This window comes from Tauraco erythrolophus, chromosome 9 (assembly GCF_009769465.1).
Source record: "Tauraco erythrolophus isolate bTauEry1 chromosome 9, bTauEry1.pri, whole genome shotgun sequence".
NCBI lineage: Eukaryota > Metazoa > Chordata > Aves > Musophagiformes > Musophagidae > Tauraco > Tauraco erythrolophus.
Window position 1 is genome coordinate 32,160,585 of NC_141473.1, and position 17,188 is coordinate 32,177,772.

At 37.0% G+C, this 17,188-nt stretch overlaps 1 protein-coding gene across 3 annotated transcripts in view; it reads left to right on the plus strand.

The window, feature by feature from the left end:
• The window catches only part of GRID1 (glutamate ionotropic receptor delta type subunit 1), a 548,463-nt gene that overhangs the window by 418,475 nt on the left and 112,800 nt on the right, over window positions 1-17,188 (plus strand). For all 3 annotated transcript variants that reach the window (XM_086616474.1, XM_086616475.1, XM_086616476.1), the window contains exons 5-6: window positions 2,200-2,253; window positions 15,353-15,526. In XM_086616474.1, coding sequence (XP_086472600.1) covers window positions 2,200-2,253; window positions 15,353-15,526 — 228 coding nt within the window. The remainder of the gene's footprint in view (window positions 1-2,199; window positions 2,254-15,352; window positions 15,527-17,188) is intronic.

A 17,188-nucleotide genomic window follows, 5' to 3' on the forward strand; every position in this document is an offset into this window, starting at 1 on the left:
ACAAATTGCTCACTGTTGCAGATAAATCACAAAATGTAGCCAATGTAACTCTGCACCTGAGCATTATTTAGTTCTGCTTTGCTAATGTTGGCAGCACTTTGCTTTTCCTCTATATGTTACAGCACCTGGATATTTTGGCTGTGTCTGAATATGCTAGAGGGGTGAACAGGGAGAAAATCTACAAGTTTTTGCCCTCTCTTTCTTTACTCCTAGCTTTCCGAACAGCTGCGATTCCTCAAATAGGTGGGCAGTCTAACTTTCCTGCCAGCTTAAAAGAAACAAAAGGGAGACAATTACCAAGGGAGACAATTTTTCACTGCATGCTTAGGAGAGGATTATCTTCTCAGTAGTTTTGTCTCTAGCGGTTCTCATCTGCTTTGACACCAGGGATAGTTAATTTCCTGTAATGCTGTTTACAGTAATGAGAAATACTGTGTTCTCTCTGTGTTGTTTTATCTCTTTTGACTTTTTTTGTGGTTTCTTTTTTGAGATTTTTGTCTCTTTAAAGGAGTACTTCACCTTGTGGATGTGAGAAATAGATTGAGGTACGTGTGTTGCCCATGATTTTCTGTTAGGTTTGTGTAGGCAGCACAAATGAGTAAAGTTTTAAAACACAGTTGCTTAGGCAAGTAATTTATACGTGGGGTTTTTTTTTTTTTTTTAGTGCAGTATAAACTAAAAGCAATGTTGGAAATGTTGGTGTTGGCTACTTAGCTGGTTTTTGGTTTGGTTTTTGCTACAATCAGGTAACAGCACTCCCTTTGCCTACATTAAGGATAGATATCTTGCTATTTCACTGCAGCCTTATGTCGTGGGTGTTTATTCTAAGCCAGTCATCTGTAGTCACTGTCATGAGAGAAAGTGATTCATCCCATCTGATGCTAAGTATCTGAGAGGCTTATTATGCAAATGTGTTCTGGAGAGGAGGGTGGTTGATGATGTTCCTGCCCAGCCCAGTGCAGCAGTCTGTAGAGACTCTCTGTACTGGTACAATTGCTTTTAAGGCCACACACAATGAAAAGGGTGTGGAAATTATCCAGGTTAAAAAACAGTAACTGGAAGGATTTTGTTCATCTATATTTCTTTTCTTAAACAATTTAATTTCAGTGATTCATAGGGTCGTTTATAACACAGCAATACCTGTTCAATAAATGGGGTCATATTGGCACAGAAGAAAGAAGTGGTTGGAGGCAGGGACATTCAAAACTGTGTAATGAACTGTCCCCTGAAATAAACGTGTGCACTGAGACTGTCTTGTTTTATTAGATGAGATGAATCCACAATACTTGCTTAACCGTGTGTTAAACAGGACATTAGCAATATCATTACAACTGTAGTGTACACCTCTTGATATTTGATATTGTTTTATTAGACTATAAAGTATCTTGAAGTGAGTTTATCTATGTCAGACAAAGGGGGCAGTTAGAAACTTCTATGTATCTTGCCAAATCCTTCCACTGAGATCCTCACTTCTAGTAGTGCTGTTTGTGCTAGCAGTCTTTCCCAATTTTACCATCTTAGTGAACCATGAGGGTTATATGTGTATGGATAAATATGCTGCCTGAGGAGATGAGCTGTTTCTTTATAATATGTAGTGATTATCCAAGTTCACACCAGGAAGCCAGAAAAAGTGTCCATACAGATCATAATTTTCTCTAGGGTCTTATGTAAATATAAAGAGAGGATGACTCATATAAACTTCACTAGCGTGTCTCACAGGGTTGTTTTTCATTAAATAGGTTAGCTAACAGTTAAACGATCAGAGTCATAATGAGGCAGAGGCAGTATGGTTTGAGAGGTATATAGAAAAGAAACCCAGCCTACTAGAATGCATTAGATATATCATATGGAAATTAAATCTCATGAACTGCATATTCTGTGTACAGTGGTTCATCATAGGACCTCTTATCATGTTGTTGTACCACCCTACTCCAATATGCTTTTGTGACACATCTAGGGAATGTCTTCGTGGTACAGGGTACTTTGCTTTAGATACTGGAGTCAGAAAAATGTGGCTACCACCAAAAAGATACCTTTACATGAAGCAGCAGTGGAAGAGATGAAAAGAGCTATACTGAAACAATGGCAATGAGATAAATCTAAATGAGTTTTATAGTACCTTTTTGTGTAAGTTCTTTCTGGAATATGTTTCACATCTTTTATTTATTTTTATTATCATATATCTTTTTATTTTTGTAGGCTGTGGAAACCAACCTCGCATCAAAGGACAGTCACTGGGTCTATGTAAATGAGGTAAGAAAGTTAAAAGAGACAACATAGCTTGGTACATTCACTCATCATCATCTTTTGTTTCATATGTTTTGACACAGCGAACTGAGCATACGCTTAGCTTTTTACTTTGTGAATGGTACAAGATGCAAAATTTGTGGTGTCGTTGCTCGTCTGTCTCAGTCGAATTGGCATAGGTTGAATATCAAAGGTCAAAATAAAGCTTCCCATATACCTCATAGCATCTGGAACACTTTATTTTTACCTTCATGTTTTTCCTACTTCATTATATATTTAGGAAGCAGAGAATATCTCAAAAGAAACCTCAAATATATGTTTCTGTACCTGCCAGAATCTGTCTTCGCTGCTATGAAAGCCTATGCTCAGGTATCAGGAGAGGAAAGAGAGCTGAGGTTGATTGCAGGCTTAGCCCCTCTGAATATGCATTTACATGATACACAGGTTTTCTCTAGTGCAGGATTGTGTTGGTGTTTTGGCAAAGATCCAGGATAGCATAGATTTAAAATACGGTATTTCCTCTCAGCAGTAAATGTTATCCTGTTCTACTACTATGATTATTTATTTCACCTTAGTACCGCGATGCCCTAATGGAAATCAGCACAGACTTTTATTTAAAAGCAATGGAAAGCTTGAAATGTTGTACTATGTATAATAATTTATAAATTACTGATTGTTCAGGATAAATGGCACTATTTTATATATTTCTGATTTTAATAATGATTTGTTAAAAGATAGTAAAATATCTAAGTTAAAAAGAACCGTGTTCATTGTTTTATATTTATATTATAAATGCATAGACTCTAATTTAATAACCAATTCCTTTGTTAATTTCTCATTACTTTCTTTGCACCTAGCTAATAATTTTGGATACAGTACTTTTAATAGTAACTATAAATTGTATTGTGTGGCACTAGAAAGGCTGTGTAATTAAATAGGGGTTAGGGAAAGCAAGTGAAATCTCTTCTTATAAAGGGTTTATAAATTCTTTCTAGTCCTTGTTACATTTAAGTACCTCCTGATTTTTCAGCTGCAGTAATGACCCACTACAAAATACCAGTAAGATGCCCAGAGAGTCAGTGTTTATATTCACATAAAGATAATACAGTGCATATTTCCCTAAACATTTATAGAGAGACAGTGTTTGTGAATTTTTTATTTCTACTGTTATTGTTCAGATATTAAAACTCACCTCATGAAGCCTGAATCTGTAGCATCACAAATAAAGACTTTCAGCACTCATGCACAAACGTGCACACATACACAAACACATCACACAGGGTGTCAATTCTGCTTTTTTTTGGGGAACTTTTATGTTTTCTCTTTTATGGCTAGAGTCTGGGTAGGGAAGTTATGACAGCAAAATATAAATCTAAAGTATAACTTTTTAGTGAAAAATATTAGTGCACATACTTATAAATACGTCAAAATGCAATGAAATTCAAACAGACAATTACAAAAACTCAAAATTCATGAAACTTTGGAGAGCTCTTTGCAGGCAAAAAGAGGAAGAAGTGTCTTTTTTTTTTAAACAGAAAAGCGTTGGTCTTTGTGTGCTTAAAGCTACTGTGAAAAGAAAATATGTTAAGCATGCACATAGATGTATCTGTAGAAGTGAAGCCCTCTGCGCTGAGATATCTGTTCAGTTTGGATTTCACTGATGGTGCAAAAGTACTCAGTCATGTTTAGATAAAGGATAGTGAATTGAGAGTTGGATTCATTGTATGGAGTTGGAAGGCTGAAACATTACATGGCAAGTCTTTCAGGATAAAAGAATAGACAGAGATATCTCTTTGCAGGCAGTATCATGCCCTCGTATGTCCTCTTTGAAGCCAAAGTCATAAAAATCTTACTGTTTTAAAAATATATATTTATAAGTATGTCTACTTTTCTCATTTCAGACGTTTTATGTTTCAAACTTGCAGAGCTGTCAAAAGTAGTGGAGCTTTGAGGGAAAAACAGAAATGTATTTCTAACCACTCTTCTCCTTTTAGATTTATATTTCATCATCTTCACTTTTATTCATCCAGAAATACTAAATCATTCCTTGCATTCATTTAGGTAGCGGTTCTACCTGAATTCTGGTTTAACCATGCCAAGTAGCTTTTCAAAAGCAAGAATATTTGTGATTTCTGTAGAAATCCTTGCAAAAGCAAGCAACTCTTCAGAACAATGACTAGCTCAGCTCTGTCTCCAGAATAGTCCAAAGTATTTTATTACCATCAACGGTGTCAGGAGTTGCCAACGACCAGCAACCTTGACCCTAAATAAGATCTGTTAGAAAATAGATGGTGTTCTGCTTGTACCTTTTCTGTTTTATGCCTTTAAGTGTTGATGAAGTGACCTTCCAGCTTTGACAGATGTGTGCTATTTCTTCTTGTGGCATGACTGACACAACTGTAAATGCTCCCCTTTTTTTGGGTGTTTGTTTCCTATCCTTTTTCCTATTTTCTTTTTTTTTTCCTTTTACATATCTTTCTCTTTGGTGTCTGACATCAAGCATCTCTGTTGGTTCCTCCTGACATTTTTCGTTCTCCCATTCTCTTTTTCTGCCTGTTCAGAGAAAACGCTGTACATTGCCCAGGGCATATGTCTGTGGGAGACGCACAAGAGCAACACTTGAAACTGAATTTGTATGTGGTCGTACTAGGAGCAATGCTCTAGGAGTCTGTGTCTGCTTTCTTATTAGCAGCAGCAGTAGGTCTGGGGGTATAAATAGCGCTAGAAACCATGTTTCCCTATTTGTAGGACTTTTCATGGTTTTGAAATTTTCCCCTTTCCAAGGGGAGAGAAAAGATAAAAGAAATTGTTCTGCAAGACCGGAATTTGGACAAAAAAAAATATATTCAAATTAAACACAGTATTTTACTCCCTTGTGTCAATATACTTAATTCTAATTTCAACTTTCTAAACATTCATTATTTTCACAGTTAAATCAGTAAAGTACACAAAGCAATGGACTACTCTTCATAGAAATGGAATGGGTACTGAATTTGACTGATAGCTTAAATGAGTTTTTTCACCATAATCACATCCTTCCTTTAATTTCTTTTTCAACAAACTTTCATCACTCTTCAGAAGAGTAGGCATAGTAGGACAAAGCAAAAGTCAAAGTTCAGATAGGAGATAACTTTTCATGAACGACATGTAGGGATGAAGAGAGGACAACGTAGCATTGCATATCCAAACCATACATACTTGCTCTGAAGCAAAGGAGACATGGGGGTCAAACTTGTTGAACAGCTGTGTAGAAATACACAAAAGACATACACTGAGGAAGACTGTTTCTGAAAGTGCATTTTTGACAGAAATACCCAAAGACAAGCAACTGAAATAATGGAGAATTTTAATTTTCCTGGTAGTTGAAGAAGTAATGTTGGGACACAGGCAAGGCTTCACAATTTCCTGTGACTGACAATGTTATCCATAAATGTTTAAAAAGCTAAGGCAGCCATCGGTTCAGATTTCATTATGGCTAAGGAAATTAGAAGATATTTGGTGTGAAAGTGATTGTGAGATGGTAGCATGCACTGTTTGAAGAAGAGGAAGAAGTGAGAAAAGGAGAATAAGGATAACGGATGTCGATAAAAAGATTGTCCAACTTCACAAGTTTAGAGAACTAGTAGTGCTTTTGGAAAGATAGTATGATGCTGGAAGGATGGCAAAAGAACTGTGGAGTTCTGTGAAGATGAAGGCATAGTAAGGTATTGTTATGGTTCCTATGGGTTATTGTTACAGATGTTGAAATCTGTAGAGAGAAATTCTAGAGAAAAAGTGATGAAAAAAAGGGCTAAGGATGAATGTAAAGATGAAACAAAGTAAATGATTATAAAATGAGGCTGAGTTGCAAAATTACTCATATTAGGGTTGTAAAAAGCAACAAGAAAAGTTTAGGTATAGGAGAAGATAAAGTAAAGTGTAAGTTGATTACTTCGTGGAAAAATAAGCTTTTAATGTTTTTACTGACTCACTTGATGCTGGCTTTACAGAAACTATTAATTGTAACCTGACTGTTAAAAACACATTGTGGTAATTCCAGTTTATTTAGATAAATCTGAGGTGCTCCAGCAGATGAGAGTCAATATAGAGCAGTGTCGAGTACTTTGCGTATGACTACAAAATGAGGTATAGCTAGTGAGCATCTGCAGGTGCAACTTAGAATCCTTGTGGATAAGAAACATAACTTCAATCAATACTGTTGTGGTCTTGCAGAACAAGTAAATCTAGTCCTCAGATATGTTACTGGAAATATCCTTTATAAGATAAGGGAGGCAATTATGTTGCTCTGCTTGACAACAACTTGGCCTTGTTGGAACAGTATTGCAAGTTTTGGGCAAAACACTTTGAAACAGAACAAGAAACTGCAGAACAATTTTGAAAATCCAGAGGAGTGCACATAGCATGATGAAAGTTCAGTAAAATGTGACCCATGAGGAAAGGTTGAAAGAATTAGGTTTGCCTCCTGTGAAACTCAGAAGATGGAGCAAGGGTATAGCAGTAGAACAGATAAAATTAAAAGAAGAATATGATCACATGTTCACTCTGGAAAGATAAAGGAAATGCAATTTAATCTTCTGCTGTAAAAATTAGATTGTGTATTGGGAAATGGTTTATGATCTAAATATGATAATGAATAGGAACAACTTCCTTGGTTACTTTCTTCCATCTCATCATCTCTCTGTCTTCACACCTGGTTCTGCTATTGTTTTTTATTCTTTGTTTTTCAGCATCCTACTCACATTGTGTAAGTCTGCTAAAGGTTTTCAGATCTCGGTTTGGAAAGACAAATACAACTGTACTATGAACACCACTGGATATTTTCTGATCTGTATCTTTGGTTCTAGGTCTTTCCATCTATCTTTTTTTTTTTTCAATATAGATATGGCAGTGACAATTTATACAAATAGTCACTGTGTATACTTCTGATCAAATAATTTATTCAATACTTTTGCTGACAAACATGAAATTTATGGGAACTGTGACTCATATTTTATTTCCAGTCTGCGTGGAATTCCATCCTCTCTGTCCGCTACTGAGCAAGCTAGAGTGATTGTGTTTGATTAGATTCTGTCAGCCAAATCCACCCTTAGGGGTACCCTTAGTGATTTGACTTAGGGCTGAACTTAGTATCACATTCTTGATATCGGTCATTCGAAATGGAGGAGTGTGTTGTAATTGTATGTAGGTTTGATAGAAAGTTGCCCAGTAATTAATAACTGACACTTTCAGTGCTTTAAAAATCAATTTAATTATAAGGTGTAAAAAATATGTCTGAAAACTAAAGGTTAAGAGCTTCTACTTGATTACAGTTTTCATTTGTTGTTTTTCCATTGAATTGATACTCATTGATTCAGATTAACCCTCATCAGATCAGATACAAAGGGGTATTTACTATTAACACAAAATAACTTCTTATTACCCTGATTTTTTAGTCTTAGAAGTACCACATTCTGTACCATATGAAATAACAAATGCTGAAATTCAAACAATATTAAAGTCTAAATTCTCAGACTAGAACCGTGGGAATAGTGGGGAGAACTAGTGGAAATTTCATTGCATTAGTTCCTTTCTGTCTAAATGATCAGGTACTCTGCGGAAAATGAATATACTATGAGGAGGGGGGAAATCCTCCTTATAGGTCAAGTGCCAACCCATCTGGATATTTGTCATGGCACGACACTTACAGAAGGGAGGACTACATTCTAATCAAACAAAACTCTGTTATTTTGCAAAATAATAGTGTCATGCATTCTTCCGTTGCATTTTCCTGTGAACTATTGTAGTTTCCAGAATTAAGCTATGTAAAGGAAAGAGGAATAATACTCTTGATTGTCCTGGTAGATGCCCTAGCACAGTTCCCAATTTTTGTGTGTGTTCACGGGGACTGCAGTGTGGGTGCACAGTATTTCTGTATTGCAAAATTCAACATATAGTTTAATACTATGCAGAGTAGCTTCACTCTAAGGTTGACCAGGCCCTCATTTCTTTATCTTTAAGAAAAGCTTGTGCTGTTATTTGTCTCATTTAAATCAAACAAACAAATAAATCAACCAAACAACCTATGCTGCAACACTGCAGGGTGGATAGCAGAAAGGTAAGTTGTATTTGTAATGGATCTTGCAAAATCATAGATGATCTCTTTTATTGATAGAATGTGGTAAGCCAGCAGATCTTCATGGACTAACCTGAGCTTAATAACTTTTACAAAATAGTCAATAGCTTTATTTTGCTTCTTATGTACAATGCTGACTATAAATACATAAAAAAGAATAGTCAGGGACCAGTTTGTTATTGGTGAAATCTGTTTTCAACAAGAAACCCGAAATAAATAGCATGAAGCTATAGAAATAGAGTATTAAACAGATTTCAAATTCATAGGAAAGCAAAGTATTCAGTAGTATTAAGACAGCTGAAATTCTTGTAAGCTTTAATTGAAAAATAAAACTAAACTCTAATTAACATCCAGAAAAGAATACTTTTGGATGTTTTCTCTTTTCTATGGACAGAAGAGATCTGGATTTGGAAAAGTTGGAGGCAGTAAGCACACAGAAACTACTATAGCAATTGCAGCTGTAAAGCATTTGGTTAAATTCTTCCCAACTATGATGATACTTGTCAGAAGAAGCCCTCATAGTTGAGGCAAAGGAGAAGGGAGAAGGGAAGCAGGAAGAAAAGGTCTTGTAATTTCTGCAGGAGAAGTAATAGAAAGGTTTGGAAATATAGCAAGAGTATACGTTTCATCAGTGGCGAGAAGTACTAGAAAGTTAAGAGTGCTAAGAGACTTGGGGAACTCTGAGTTATGTTGGGATGACATTATCCACATGACTTGAATGTGAGTCAAAAATTTTAGACAGCAGTTGACCTTATTTTTCCTTTTTGGACAGACAACACTTTCCAAATGATGCTGGTGGTGCTGCCAGCAGATTAATTTCTAGATCTTCAGCTGATTAATAAAACTTTCACCAACTCAACCTAGGTGATCAGTCAGAACAAAGTGCAGAAAAAGATTATTGATGCTTTTTCCTTTCCCCTTTTGGAGCATTCACTCAAAACACATTTCTGCTAATCCTTTTCTGGACTGTAACTCAATTCTCTAATTTCTGCTCTTTTCATAGGTCTCTCTTCACCACTGTTTCCCAGTCTATAGAAGGTCCTTTGTCATATGAGGGACAAGAAAATGTCCCATCATGTCTCTCCTGGCGTGATGTATTTCCTACTTTCCGTTTCTGTCCTGCAGCTCCACATTGCTTCTGCCAATAGTTTTCTTTCCTTTCACCACGTCAGACGTGTACAGGATATCCACCATTACTCATCTTGATTTGGAAATCAAATGGTTTCTCAGATATCTGGGCGCTTCTTCCTCTCTAAAATATTTTTCAAAGGTTGAGAAAAATGAGTAGAAAATAGAATTGTAAATATCAGATAAAGTCTATCTCAGCAAACTACTTTTTCCCTAAGGGTAGTATGTAGGAAGGTGTTAGATAACGTATGATGAACAATGCTTTCCTAGTGCAGGGCTTGTAGAGTAATCGTGGGGAAACTTATGATGTGGGAAGAAAGATCCCTTATCAATACAGTGCTTGTTCTTTACTTTTGTTTCAAAAATCATTTCCTTTTTTTTTTTAGAAATTCCTATATCATATATATTTCAGGTGATCAACAGTTAGACCCGTGAGTCTGCAAATGGATATGGCTTCATTTTCACTGGGGTAAAACTAGGACTGTCTGATAGACTGTAATTTTGCTTAGTCTCTCTCTCCAAATGGAAATGCCAAAAGATTTTTTTGTGTTGTTTTTTTTTTTTTCAGAACATCATTCTCTGTAATGATGCTTGTGTTTACTCTGATAAAAAGGCGTTAATAAATCTTTTACACTTCCCTCCACTTATTTTTTCTTGGAAAAAAGCAGACCTTTTAATGACAGCTTACAAATGTTAGTAGGGCAGGCATTCTAAGATCTTTTCAAGTTGTACAAAAATACACAGACTAAAAAAAGTAAAAAAATTCAGTAGAAATACAAGGAATGCACTGTGGAAAAATTCTCAAGATTTAATAAATTACACATTTCTATGCAAAACTTAACAATTCACAATTATAATTTACTCCAGTTTTATTCCAGGTGCTCTATATTTACTACTTGCTGAAAGAAACCTTGCTTCTTTCCTTTTGGCTGGTCTCTTTGACACTGCAGAATTGTTGTTTATTTATTTATTTTTACAAAAATGTGTAATTTTCTTTTATCTGCTTGAAAGGTATACATATACATGAAACTGTACTGCATGCGAACCTGTACCCTGCTTAAAGAAATTTGTAGAGTTCCAAATTGACCTAATTCTAATGCTGTTGGATTACACAGAAACAGTCTTAATCAGCTGGGAGCAAGGTTAGATGAACTTTGAGGAGTGGTTTTATCAGTGAAATTAACATTAAAATCAATGGTGACCTTTTTGTTTTGTCCAGCTTTTGATAACTATCATTTTATGTGCTTTCTCTTGTTGTTTTTTTTTTTTTTTTTCCCCTGAGATAATTACTTTTTAGTATGGAATAATATTTTGTTAAATCAGACGATCTTTTTCTGTATAGACACTTGCTATGATCTGGGAAAGACTTCTAGACACCTAGTGCATTCTTTATACAGAAACAGAGCCAATTCAATTAAATTGTAAATACATTCTTGTAGAGATTTTTAGGAGCATCAAGTAAAAGGGAGAGAGGTGAGGTAGTGTTGGATGTGTGGGAGGACAATGAGAATGGGAGTTGGACAGGTGGTCGTGCATTTCTGTGCTATGAAAAATGGATTCTGCCCTTGCCTTAAAGGATTAACCTTTTTATACGCATGTCTGTGTGTCTGTTCCTGTGGGATGCAGAGAAGTCAGCATAATGTTAAAGTTGAATAAATCTATTTACAGGGTACGCTGTCACAAATGTTTTATAAAACAGCTAATTGAAGGATGTTTTCTGGATTTTCAACAAGTGAACAAATGTCCCTTTAGAGATGTACATAGTGCATTGAGGGGAACTGGAATAACCCAACAAACAGTATCAATCCTAATGCAAAAATTCCACATAAATCGGTAACTTGTTTCCATAAGCATCCTTGTCCTCATTGCCATTCAGTTGCCATTCACCCAACAACAACTCCAATTTTCTCAGCGACATGCTTTCTGGAAATCTCTTTTGGTTCTTTAAATCATTAATGTCATTAAAATTTATAATTTTCTGTCATTACCTCTAGGAAAATAGAGATTGTAATGTGAAACATAATTGTCTCATTTTGCAATTTGTGTTATGATAGTTGAGCACAACTAGAGCAGATTTAAATATTCCCCTGAGCAATATGGCTAGGTATTACAAGCTAACTGGAGTTCTCTGTGTGCAGATAAATAAATAGATAACAAATTCCCCAAATGACCAATATTTGTGTGCAAATAAATAGATAAATGAACGCCACAAATTCTTGAAGAGTAAACTTTGCCATTAATACACAACATGAACAGAAAGGAATACCCTTTCAGTGTTGAGTCAGATGGTGAGAACTATACTATTAGCCTGGGTGAATAGTCAATCTTAAACTTACGTCTGCCTATCAATATATTTCAGTGCTCTCTGAAATATTGGAAATAGCCAATTCTTTCTCTTAGTAAAAGAAAGATCCAGGATAAGAGCACTTAGATAAGATAAAATCTTTTATCCCTAGTTAAAGTGCTCTCCCTCCATCCTCATTCAGGAAATTCAATATTTACAGGCCTGAGTGCAAACTGCTATTGAAGGTGCCAAGCAATGGAGAGTTAGGCTCTTCAAACTTCCTTAAAGCATATCCCTGAAAAAAGCGGAAGCCACCGTCTGTATTAAGTAAAGATTTACCCCATGTTGCAGTGGCAACATCATGGTATCATGAAAGCCAAAAAGCAGGTATTTGATATGGAACTTGGCAAGAAGCACTTGCCTGGCCAAACCAGCTGATAAGCTCTGTTTAGAATACAGCATTCATGCATAGTATGACTGGTACTTACTGTGTGCTGTCTTCTGTTGTGTAGTGATCCGAGAACAAGATTGGAAATTTGGGATATATTCGTTTGGGAAAAAAAAAAAAACAAACCCTCTAGGATCAAATTAAATTATTTGCTTAGTTGTCAGTTTCACAGCGTAAAGAAAATTTTCATATCATGTACAGGAAAGAAAACGTTACTTTTAAACAAATAACTAGATTAATAAACTTTAATTGCAAGATCAGTGTGAAATTATTTTTTCCCTGTGACACTCTAAAGCTTAGAAATATTTTTTGGATATATGCTGTTATTCTGATGGTTGTAAAAGAGCAAACTTCACATATACTTGTTTTTCCTTTTTTGGCTTGGTTTTTTTTTTCTTTTTTCTTTTTTTTCCCCCTCTGTATTTGTCACAGTTAGAATGCAAGTGACCTTTCTGTGAGTGACATTTAAGGTTTCATGTGCTTCTAAGCTAGAACCATGAGCTTTCTGGAAACAAGTCTGCAGGGCTGTGGCAGGCAAGAGGAAGGGGATGCAGCCCCTGGCCAGGGAAGCCACAGCCAGGCTGCTCTGGTGCAGGATGGTGGTGACCTGCTCTCCTTTGCAGTTCAGGCACTCAGCCATGCCTGCCTGATCCCGGATCTGCCCGAGGTGCTCTGCAATGTTGCCTGTGGCTTTATTACCCTGTGAACTGGCATGGAAAGGCCCGTAGACACCTTTAGCTTTTAGAGCACCAGCTCAAAAATGCAGACATAGACCTTTTGTTCCCAGGTCTTCCAACAACTTTTCTTTCTATGCTTTTACATTTCTAAAAAGGAATTCAGTTTCTAAAAGGAATGGATCATTTGCTGGTGTAAGTCTCCATCAGCTACAAAAAAATATAGGAGCTTTTCTCCTATTGGCATTATGTACTGAACTGAGGTATTGAAAGTTTTAGCTACTGTCAGCTGTCCACACAGGAAAAGGTGGCTCTTTCAGAGTCAGACTTAGCCCAATTTAGGTTCTGAATTTCCCTCCAGAGGCTCCCATTTTTCTTCTTTGGCTGTACAGTAGCTAGACTTTTACATTCATGACTCACTTGGTGCCTATAGCTAATGGGAAGAACCTGGGTTAATGTGTCTAATATGATTGATCTTCTCCACTACCTTGCTTCTGGAAATCCCATGGGGGAAGCAGTTCTGGTCTGCTACGTGTAGGCTTACATGTCTCAGGTCAAGCATTTTGACACAGGTTATTAGACGTCTTTGAAAGGTTGTGCATCACTTGGGGAGAACAAAAAATACGTTTGGTGTGAGGGGAACTGCTGGTTTGGATAATTCGTGGTATTTTTTTCCTGTTTCCAGCCACTCACTCTGAGTTTGCCTGCCAGGGGATGCAGCCTAGGGGTTTATGAGTTAAAGCTATCCCATAAAATTGTCTTTCTGTCAAACCGCAGCTCAGACACACTGTGTGGCTTTAACATCTCTCTACCACACAAAAGAGAAATCCAAGGCAGCAGCCTGGAGGGATCTGTAGAGCTTGTGGGTCTCCTTTGGTGTCTCCCTGTAAGGCTACAGATGTCATCCAGTGTATTCTATTAAGCCTCAAAATTTCTGGCTTCTATAAAAATATATTTATTTCCTGATTTTCTGTTTTCACACCACACCAGTTTTTCTGTCATTAATGCAATGAATTTCACCTTCTGCAAAGTTAAAAATTCATGTTCCTAAAAAAAGATGGGAAATCGGCAAAGAACTAAACTGAGCCAAAGCTACAATACTAGTCAACCGGAACAAGTAATTATAATAACTCCATGGTCATTTCACTCACAGCTTGACAGAGAAAACGGCAAGAAAAGAAAATATTTTTTTTTCTTGAATGTTGAAAATGCGGGGCCAGATTCGCTTCTGCTGATGACACATCACAAGATGTGGGCCCTGTTGACCAAGTACAGCAACATGAGTAATTTGCAGCCCCCTACCCTGCAAGGGGCTGAGAGCAGCCCTGTGCAAGCTGGGCAATGGGTTGACCCAGCTGTGCAGCCAACGTGTGCTGGAGATGGGCTGATGTGACCCACAGATGCTGCTGGTGGCGGAGGTAAGGAGCTGGAACCTAAAGCTGCTCCCTGCGGAGGCAGTGCCTGGGGGAACGAATGCAGTCAGCAGTGCCACTGCCTGTCCTTCCTCCCAGTGAGCTCCTGGCGGGAAACAATGATCACAAGCTGTACCGCTGTGATGATTTCAGGATCAGCTAAGCCCATGATATTCAAACTATCTTGAGGTAGAAAAAAGACGTTTTGATTTTGTGGCTTTTTTAAAAATACAAAAGATGTAAAGCATGTAGTTGAGTTGGTTTCAGTTGCAATATAATGGCAGTAGGTGCCCACTCTGTCCCAGGATGGATTGAGAGGCTGGGACATGGGAAGGTCTGCAAAGAAGCTTTAGGCGGTGTGAAACCTGGAAAGAAGAGCAGCCTGTCCTTGAGATCTCCTTATATCTTATCCTAAATTATTTTTTGTGCAGAAACTTGCATGCCTAAATGTGTCGATCCCTTCCATGAAGTTTCTCTTATTTTTTATTTCCTAATACAGACAACGTCAAAAGACTTCCTTGAGTCATTACCAGGATTAGTCTACAGAAATTATCTACTGTTCTCATGGGAAAAGTACTTTCTTGTAACATTGTTGTCAGGTGTAAAGGCCATATTTCCTAAAGACAGTTATGTTTTGCATTTTTTTTGTTTCATTCTGAGGATATAGTAAGGTTTTATTCTGTTAAACCAAAACTCTTTCTATACAAATTTGGTTTGGTTCGAGGTCGTCTTTTTTTTTTTTTTTTTCACTTAGAAACCCATTGAGACCATCTTGGTGCTTTTCTATGAGAAACTACCTCTGCAGTATGTTAGTATTGCCAAGATAGATGGTACTGTGTTAAACTGTTTTCCTTCATTTCAGATGACATGTAAAAAAAACCCACGTTGTTATCAAACACAAAATAAGAACATTTGGCCTAGACTGAGTATGTGCATCTGCAACTTTCTTCTGTTGTCTTTTTAAAAACATTTGTCCAATAATGAAAGGAATATATATAAAATGTCTGGACAAATACATGTTTTTAAAAACTATGTCTTCATTCACAGGAAATCACTGATAATGAAATATTAGAGTTGGTACATAGTGCTCTGGGGAGGATGACAGTTATCCGGCAAATTTTCCCTCTCTCAAGGGACAACAATCAGAGATGCATGAGGAACAATCACCGAATATCATCACTGCTGTGCGATCCACAAGAAGGCTATCTTCAAATGCTGCAGGTCAGTAGTGGTGCCCAGCAGAAAAGTCTATCTTAGGAATTTGAAACGAGATAATTTTCTGTGACTGTATTACTTCAGAGGAAGAATAAAATGAGGACAGATACATCTGAGCATGCAACCTTTGGTCAACTTTTCCTGGCTTAATTATTTGTTTTATCTCCCAGGACTGAGTGCTGTAGATGTGATGTTATGTCCATGAAGTACCTGCAAGTGATTGCACTAACTCAGAGCTGCTTTTGCATGTTTAATTTTCTTAAGGATCTTTTTCTATTTGAAAAAAAAGGAAAAGTTGTGCTGTCATAGTCTCTACGGGGTTACTGCTTACTTATATTTATGCCTGTTAGGTATCTGTTGTGAAAGAGTTAATCTGGGAGGATAACAGAACTCTGATAGGTATTGGGCTGTAGAGCATTTCATATTTAGTTAAATGGACTGAATCTAGCTGATGTATTCAATCTGTCCCATTTCAGTAGTCTCAGAAGTTTCTAGCAGTTGATAATTGTCTGAGAGTGTGAAATATGCACTACTAGTTCAAGTTCCAGATTTTGGTAACAGATTTGACTCTGGTGTAAGTAACATCTCAAGATTTCTTGGCAATTTATCCCAGATATCAGAATTTTTCTTCCAGTACTTTAAATATAATTTTAGGTGTTATTTCCAAGGATAGTGCAATAATTTAGAAACACAGATCTTGGACTTTCAGTGGGACTCTATGTGTTTCTGGGTTAGTTTAGATATAGTTAGGAATCTCATTTGTATCATTTTTGAAGCTGTTGGATAAAACTGAAAGCATTGGCAAGAATGAGAATATAAGCTTGATTAGAAACTTTTTATTGCAAATTTAGTCCTAACCTGAGATGGATTGAGGGAGGACATAGTGGCTGAGCCTGTGAGTTGACTAGCATAGTGTGTTAGAGTGATCCCAGAAAGGACTTGGTTAGGTGGTGGGGAGGGGGCTGTTGGCAGTCTGGGCTGTTGCAGCCTGGTCAGGAAGGCAGTGTGAGGTGAGGGGTCCTTCCAGAGGCAACTCATGCTAGCCTGGAAGAGCTTCTGAAGAGCAAGGTGTAAGGCTGACAAGAAACTAGGAGAGGTAGGGAGATTCTGAGGAAGAGAAGTAGATAGGTCAGGATTTTCCAAGGAACATGGATGGGGGGAAGCTTGTTTTACTTATTTGTGTCCTACTGAAAAATTCTAGCTGCAGAGTCTGAAATCCTCTGAGGGAGGGATATGGATGTTTCCTCCTCGAAGAGAACCTCTGCCTACTCAGGTTCTGTTGTAGTGGTGGTAAAGTTTTGGAAATGCCAATCACATGCTCTGTAGTTCTGAGCACTGGTCTATTCTTTCTGTGCAGGAGAAAGTCTTTGCCTATTTTGGTTTACAAAGAAAAAAACTTTTGATCTTTGTTAGTAACTCTGAGGTATGCTGTAATGACAACAAAGGCCGCTTTTTCAGAGAGTCAAAGCAATTTTCAGTATGTTGAAAAATTTATCTGTCCTGCACCAACAAAACACTCATTGGGGAACAATCTTACGTTACAGCAGGATTTTAAGTATTGCAGTCTATGCTAGTTTATGCATAATCTAGTTCAGAGACTTATCTGAAGAGCTCTGACAGACCTCTCTGAGCAAGTTCTTATTTGCTGAAACAGTTAACGGGTTTGCT